Here is a 7,806-nt window from a genome sequence, read left to right as displayed (position 1 = left end):
CTAGATGGTGGTTGATGAACAACCCGCAAACCCGCACGCCCATTAAACTGGAGTAATTTCAAGCATTATTTTATAAATATTGACTTACTAGGACACAAACATAGGGTTCCGATGTTCCTGGGAACGCAAGATTTATACCTTCATTTTACTAGGGCACAAAAAAAAGTGGCTGAACCTAATGTAATTTAAATCAACTTAACCCTTGGTGTAGTACGCATCATAAATGTAGACATTTATTTCTCCATTAACTATGACAACTGATGAACCATTTTTCTGGTGTCTTGAGGGTAAATATCAAGAAAATACGATATAATAAGCTTTGCTTTTATTACAAAATATATATACATTCGATATAACACGTAAAAAATATAAATACTGTTATTGGGCAGCATCTTATTCGTACATCTTATCAACGATGTCAAAGAGGAGTTCGTTAAAAATACACGAACAAATCTCCGACCAACCACATTTGAAAGCTTTGTCGATGAAGATGTACTCAAAGTCTACGTACAACATACATTCAAAAACACAATATTCGATTTATTATTCGTCGTCATATCATAAGAAGGGCGGTTTCAACTAATTATTTTATTTCGGTTAATCGCATTTAAAATCTACCACGGATGTCCGTAACCTTTTCCTAAGAAGCCGTGACCTGCACCACCACCAAGGTATCCGTGTCCAGCTCCGAGTCCTGCTCCGAGTCCTGCTCCGTATCCGGCCCCAGCAAATCCATGTCCAGCGGCAAGAGGTGCTGCTATTACGGGAGCAGCGTGAACAGGGGCGGCATGTAGTGATGGACCAATTTTCTTCACTACCGCGTTGAATCCGTTGACGTCATCAGCTGCATAGTCTACAACACGGACAGAACCATCGGGTTCCACCAAAGAATATTGTCCTTTAACGACTCCTCCATCTCGGACTTCGTGTTGCGATTTTTGGTCACCAGTTAGACCATCAGCTACTCCATAGTTGTAAGAATATTTGGGATAAGCCTACAAATAATCCAATGAAAAAGAATTAAAAAAATCTTAATCCAACTGATTTAAAAAGCATTAATATTATCAGTCTGTTTTGTCCCAGTATTGAGCTCAAGCAAGAATGAAATATTTTTTACCATTAAAAGGTAAATAGTTATGGATGTGGGTTGTTCTAGTTTTAGGGAATGGAAAGAGTAGAGGTAAGTGTCCAACCAGTCTTCACCTGACTGACGACCTTATGATGATGATGAAAAGGTTTTATAATTTTGTAAGCTTACGATAACAACGTTCTAATATTGAATAGAAATTCGTGAATAAGTGTTTGCAAAATAACGTTATGGTTTTTATAAAGCTTGACTGATTAAACAATACAGAATTACCGGAAGTACGTTTTTATTCTTTTGTTAAACACATTCGTTCCACCTTGATCGTGAACTTCAATTGTTCTACCTTTTTGATTGTTTAACTTCTACAAAATCAAAAATAACACAAATGAAGTGTCTAAAACAGAGAAGCAACATTTGCACAGTAAAAATAAAATGAAGAGGAACGAAGTAAAAATTAATGCTTGACCAAGAAAAAATGTTGATGGTTAGAATAAAAAATCATTTTGATGAATTATTTTGATACTTACGTAAGTGTCAAGTCCACCATGTCCTAAACCACCTAATGCTAAAGCTGGACCGGCACCAAAGACACCACCGTGCCCTAGAGCACTAGGACCTGCTATGTGCCCTACGCCTAAATGCCCCGCGCCATAGCCCAGATGTCCTGCACCACCAAAGCCCACATGTCCTGCACCACCAAAGCCCAAGGGTGCAACTGGCCCAGCTCCGCTAGAGTAACTGCTGGCTACTCCGCCTATTACACCCGCTTTGGTTGCAGCTACTGCTACGGCGAAGATAAATAACTGAAAAATAAAATTAAAATTTTAAATAAACAACCACCAAGAAGTTGAAATCCTTTGACATTGTTAGTTACTTAATAGTGGATAAATATGCAATATTAGTTTGAAACCATCTTTTTGATTTTTTATTTACCTCATTAATTTGAGGTAGTTTAGTGGTAGAACATTGGTGCGTAAAGCCAAAGGTCCCGGGTTCGATTCCCGGCGGGGGTTTGACAACAACAACAATTTTTCCTTCATTAATTTGAGGTAGTTTAGTGGTAGAACATTGGTGCGTAAAGCCAAAGGTCCCGGGTTCGATTCCCGGCGGGGGTTTGACAACAACAACAATTTTTCCTTCATTAATTTGAGGTAGTTTGTAGTGGGTAAATAAAAAATCGAAAAAATGGTTTCAAATTAATATTGCACCAAGAAGTTGATTTAAATATTCATTCAGGTTCTCGTCTGAAGAAACTAGATTTTCTGATTGTAACCGTGTCTTACTGATGAAATTTCCATGACGGATCATAGTGGCATCAAAAGTGTTCGACGTTTCGTCTCTTGTCATAAGGGATATCTTCAAGAAGTTCACGTTGTCGATGTAGGAACTATAGAAACGTAGAACACTTTCGATGCCATTTTGATCCATCATGAGCACCTTATCAGTGAAAAACGGTTACAATCCGGGAATCCAATTTCTTGTCGATCTTTTATACTTATAAGAAATAATACAGTATAAAAATTAGTTTTTATATGAAAAGATTTGAAAACAAAACGAAATCATGCAGCGACATCTATCATTTATGGGACAGTAGTGGGCTAAACTAAAAGTATTAATCTTAATGAATAATCAAAATCAGATAATATTCGGTTATGTGTTTGGTCTTTAATGGCTGTAAATTTCATAAAAATGGAAATATTACGAAATATAGCAAGTAAATGCGCTGAATAACCGGTGTAAGGCGCGTCAATGATTTTTATCTTCATGAAGGCATGGAGAAAAAATCACTGGACACGTCCAGCGACAAGATAACCGGACTGTGACGCGCTGTGGTAACAACATATATTTTATATACTTAATACGAAGCTATACTAACGTAGCAATTGTGACGACATTTGTTGTCACTTCGTGATATATCAAAGGAGGCCACGCCCTTTCACGACGACGTAATCGAGGAAACAACAGGCAATTAATTGCACACTGTTATCTATTATTATGCACACGACGGAGTACGTTATAAAATCTATATGAGTTGAACGTAATTTGTATTTAAATTATAGCTAACTAACTTTTCTACCAAGGATAACGGAATTAAATAAGGACACTGTATCATTGTTAAGGTTTTTATGTTTTTTACGATCTAGATAGGATGCGAAGGATTTATTTTCTACAATTTTGTTCAAAAAATAACAAAAGTTGTACATTATATTGGTTACAAAATTGTCTAAATCTTTTGAAATTTAAAAGTTTTAAATGAATTAGGAGATAACAATGGTAATATAAAGATTGCTATTGCTAATTGTCAAAACCGTTAATATTATTGGTGAAACCTAAAAATATAAGTAAAAGCAAAGGCATTTGAAATAGTTTCATAATTTTCTATTAAAAAGTATGAGGATAGTATTTTTTTGTGCTACGCGATTTCTTTGCCGGTTGTGTACCGATTTTAACAATTCCTTTTTTATTGCCGAGGCTAAACTTTAAAGATAATTCCATTTAAATTTGTTGAAAATATTCGACTTCTAAGGGTGAAAAATTAGGGGTTGGTTTCCGCTTTCAATTTTATAGTTTAAATTGGTACAGTAGGCAAAATAATCAAATAGATTTTTAAACGTAAATATATACCTAACAATTGTAAATTTATGTTACTTTACTTGCAATCTCTGCAATTTTTTTATAGTTCTGCACTTTTAATAATTAAAATAACAATAAAATGATACATCTGTTTTAGGTTTCACAAAAAGATTTATTAATCCTTTCTATAAAATTTTTTTAATAAATCTTATCGTATGACTAAAATCAAATCTTTTGTTGTACTGTTGTAATTTTTCGTCAAGTGCCAATTGATTATTTGTTCTATTTTGCCCATTCTCATAATATAATTACAGAAAACAAGGAAAACTAATTTTAAAAGATATTTGACTACTTACTTGTTTCAATGTTTTTTTATGACATATGCATAGTAATATATTGAGAGCTCGCATTTTTATTCAATTACGTTAAATAAAAATAGTACCCAAAATAAATTCATTAAATTTACACATTTCAGACAATGTTAAATGACTTAAAATTGATATAAGCAGGACAACGAGGATAATTGCCTATATTATTTTATTGATAACAGTCCCTAACCTTTTAATAAATTGATTAAAATTGAATAACTTTTTGAAGGAAATATATAGAAACTAAGACTTCTTATAAACCAGCATGATAAAACCGCGAATTTTAGAGACAAACATTTTATTTGAAAATCGGCAAATTACTTTAAAATTGCATGATTATTTAAAGATTATTATTATTTATCATTCATTATTTTTTTTATTTTACAACAAAATATTTGCAGACTTTCTTAACAGATAACGGTATCAAGTCGAGAAAAACTTATACCTGTGTACATTTTATACACTAAAGTAATAAAAGCCCAAACAGCCTAAGAAATAATTTAATTTAATAAAATTACACATTTCCACTACCCACTTAAAATCATGTTAAAGTTTTCTCTACCCGTTATACGGACAACCCCGTTAAGGAAATAAATACATAAGATACTCACTTGTGCAAAAACCATTTTAATGTTTATATTGTGGAATATCACTACCAATGTGAGGTCGATACTGGAGTTGCTGCCCATCTCGCACTATTTATACAAAGCACAAGCTCGCAGCTCACTCTTCGTCAAGGTCCTGACTTTTTGCACGAGTTTCAAAAATCGACCCCCATAGACGCGCTTTTCGATCCTACGATAGTTTTGCATAGAGTCGATAATGCTACGTCGTGGGTGATCACAGATTATCTCTATCGTTACAAATTATCACATGTGGAATTTTTTAATTAGGTACATGACGGAAAGCTCGCACTTGTTTTTCTTTATTTTACTTTAGATACGTATGGAAAAAGAAATTTGATATAATTTTTTTTAAAGACAGAATGAATAATTGTATCCATAGAAATACTTTTACTATTTGTAACATTTCATTTTGAGAGTGAAAGTATTAGTTTTTTTTAACGAAAAATGGGTCGTTTTAGTTTATTAAAAATACATTCTNTTCCTTATTTTACTTTAGATACGTATGGAAAAAGAAATTTGATATAATTTTTTTTAAAGACAGAATGAATAATTGTATCCATAGAAATACTTTTACTATTTGTAACATTTCATTTTGAGAGTGAAAGTATTAGTTTTTTTTAACGAAAAATGGGTCGTTTTAGTTTATTAAAAATAGAAGAATGTATTTTAATGAATTAAAAATATTGCATTTGGGCATATTTAAAAATCATATAAAACAGAATAAATAAAGAATTCCAGTAATCATCAACTCGAATCTTTTTAAAAAAATTAATATGCATATCGTTGGCAAAAATATATATGTATGAGTATTATATAAAAATTGCTGTCTATCGGATAGGTAATTAAAATTAATCTAAATTAACTAATTTTTACTGTAGCTTTCATTTTTATTACAATAGATAAAGGGTAAAAATATTTTTAATATGGCGTTTCGTTATTAATAATGGAATAAATATATGTATATGTATCAGTTGCACTTACTTTGAGTTCAATTTTTCTCTGTGTGCCTATACCTAATTAAATTATTCATAATCATATTCATTTATTGTGATATTAAAAAAAATGTGTAATTAACAACCATCAAGGAGATATTCTCAATTTCCATATTCTCAATTATCAATAACAACAATAATACAGTTAACCATCTCGATTAAGTTAAGTCAGTTTGTATATAGTGTAAATACATTATTAAATGTATATACCATAAAAAAGGCTATCATTCTGTCTCAAAATCTACATCAAGCAAAACTACCCTAATCGTAGTAAAATATTGTTAGGGAATTAAAACNAACACAAAGCTAAGGATTGTTTGCAACATGCAACCGATTATTAATTTTCTACCTTGAAAAAGATCTGAGGTTTTAAAATGCCATAATTATTTCGCAGATAACAACGGTAATTATCTAATTTCAGTAAACGCCTTCAGTTGCAATTATCACCGCTGAAACTGTATCGATGATTGTAAAAGACCTGCGGGATTCGATTAAAATCCAATGCAATTTACCATATTTACTATTTATTTTTTTGGAACGTTCCTTATCGCACGTTCTAGCGGTAAGGAGCTGACCAACAAACATCAGCGTTACCAGATGAATTTCTTTTAATTTCCTAGTTTTTTCACCGAAATTTCCTTACATTTCCATAGAGATTTTCATCGCGAAAAAAGGATGTTTAAACAAGAAAAATTAATTTCGATTCAATTATTCCAATTTTCAAAATACAAGTAACTTTTAGTCAAAAGAATTCATTTGGAATAAAAATTAAATTATATTGTAAACAAGTTTTAAACCCGCATATCTTTGAAATGTACCCTCTGCAACTAAAAGTCAAAACTTTCTTCATGTGCGGGAGATGGAAAGCTATCACATTACACAGCCCTCATGAGGCTGTAGGATTCGGTTGAGTAACTTTAGAGGCACGTACAGACAAATCACACTTACTTCTATTATTTATATTAAATAAGAATACCCCTTTTCTTAGGTAGTTCTAAGTTTTCTAGGTATATGGGGAAATTTGAATACGTATAATTAATTCGATGTGATTGTTTATTAAGAATGAATTGTAAGGCAAACTACATGTACATATTTATTGAAGTTGTGCTTCTTTTTACCCGTTGAGAGTAAAATTTCTAGATGCAACGGAAGTTGCGCGGTCACAGCTAAGAAAAATTCGACATACGTCAAGTTATAGTTCGGACGTTTAAAATTGGTATAATCCTCAATAAAAGTGTCGCATTTACTTTCTTCTTTTAACTTACTAACTAGACTAGAGCGGTTGCTGACAGAACGCCTACCTTTACTCACGACAGACGTTGTAGGGAATATCGTAAACATAGAAAAGAGATGTCAGGTAGGAATTGCAGCGGTCACTAATAAAGAAAAAAGAATAACCACAGATTAATGTGTAACAGAAAGAGATGCAGACAAACAAAATTTGAACATCGAACTTTAAAGAAAGTTCAACATTCTTAGGAATTTAGGAAAGAAAAGGCGCGTGTTTAAATATATAATTCCAACCAGGAAGTTATAAAGCCGACCCTGATCTTTTGCGTACCTAAACAACCCCTGACCACTGCATCGCTTACTATAACTACAATATATAGCGTAGCTAATTTGTGCCTAGGATCAGGACAAACTTTGGTGTCGGCGCTGTTTAATGATTGGGGCGAGTTTTCAGTGTGTCAATAGGGGCAGCCCTGCACGATGATATTATTTAAATACCTAAATAAAAACATTGTTTAATTAAACACATAATTATTATGAAGTTTCAGTATAGGTACAGTGGCTAAATAACACACGTAAATAGAAGTATAACAACTTCTAACGCGTGTATGTACATAAACAAGTTTTATTAAGGTTCCGTATCTCAAAAGGAAAAAGGAACCCTTGGAGAATTATTTCGTTGTCCTTCTGTGTGCCTGTCAAGATCCTTTTTTAGGAACGCGTGGAGGTATCAAGTGGAAATTAATACCAAATACTAAGGTCTATAATCCCTTGGAGCTGTGAAAAAGTTAAGTTTTTATGTAACCGCAATCAAGAGATACGGCTGTGTGTAGCGCATAGTTTGACACTCGCAAATAAGTCACTTCCCGTGGATCCAGGATTATGAAATTTTGCAAGAAGCAATGTCTGTAGGTACTACAAATAATTTT

At 32.6% G+C, this 7,806-nt stretch overlaps 1 protein-coding gene across 1 annotated transcript; it reads right to left on the bottom strand.

Moving 5' to 3' along the window:
- Positions 1–310: 310 nt before the first annotated feature.
- On the bottom strand, positions 311–4,716 carry LOC108735007 (cuticle protein 7). The gene is made up of 3 exons (XM_018466790.1): positions 4,641–4,716; positions 1,615–1,890; positions 311–995 (listed from the first exon to the last, which is right to left on the bottom strand). Exons 1-3 carry the CDS (start codon positions 4,653–4,655, stop codon positions 615–617), a joined length of 672 nt encoding a protein of 223 aa, XP_018322292.1. The 5' UTR covers positions 4,656–4,716; the 3' UTR covers positions 311–614.
- Between the last annotated feature and the right edge of the window lie 3,090 nt (positions 4,717–7,806).

The sequence above is a fragment of the Agrilus planipennis genome, unplaced genomic scaffold, assembly GCF_000699045.2.
Source record: "Agrilus planipennis isolate EAB-ADULT unplaced genomic scaffold, Apla_2.0 scaffold124, whole genome shotgun sequence".
NCBI lineage: Eukaryota > Metazoa > Arthropoda > Insecta > Coleoptera > Buprestidae > Agrilus > Agrilus planipennis.
This window is presented reverse-complemented; position numbering and strand designations above follow the sequence as displayed.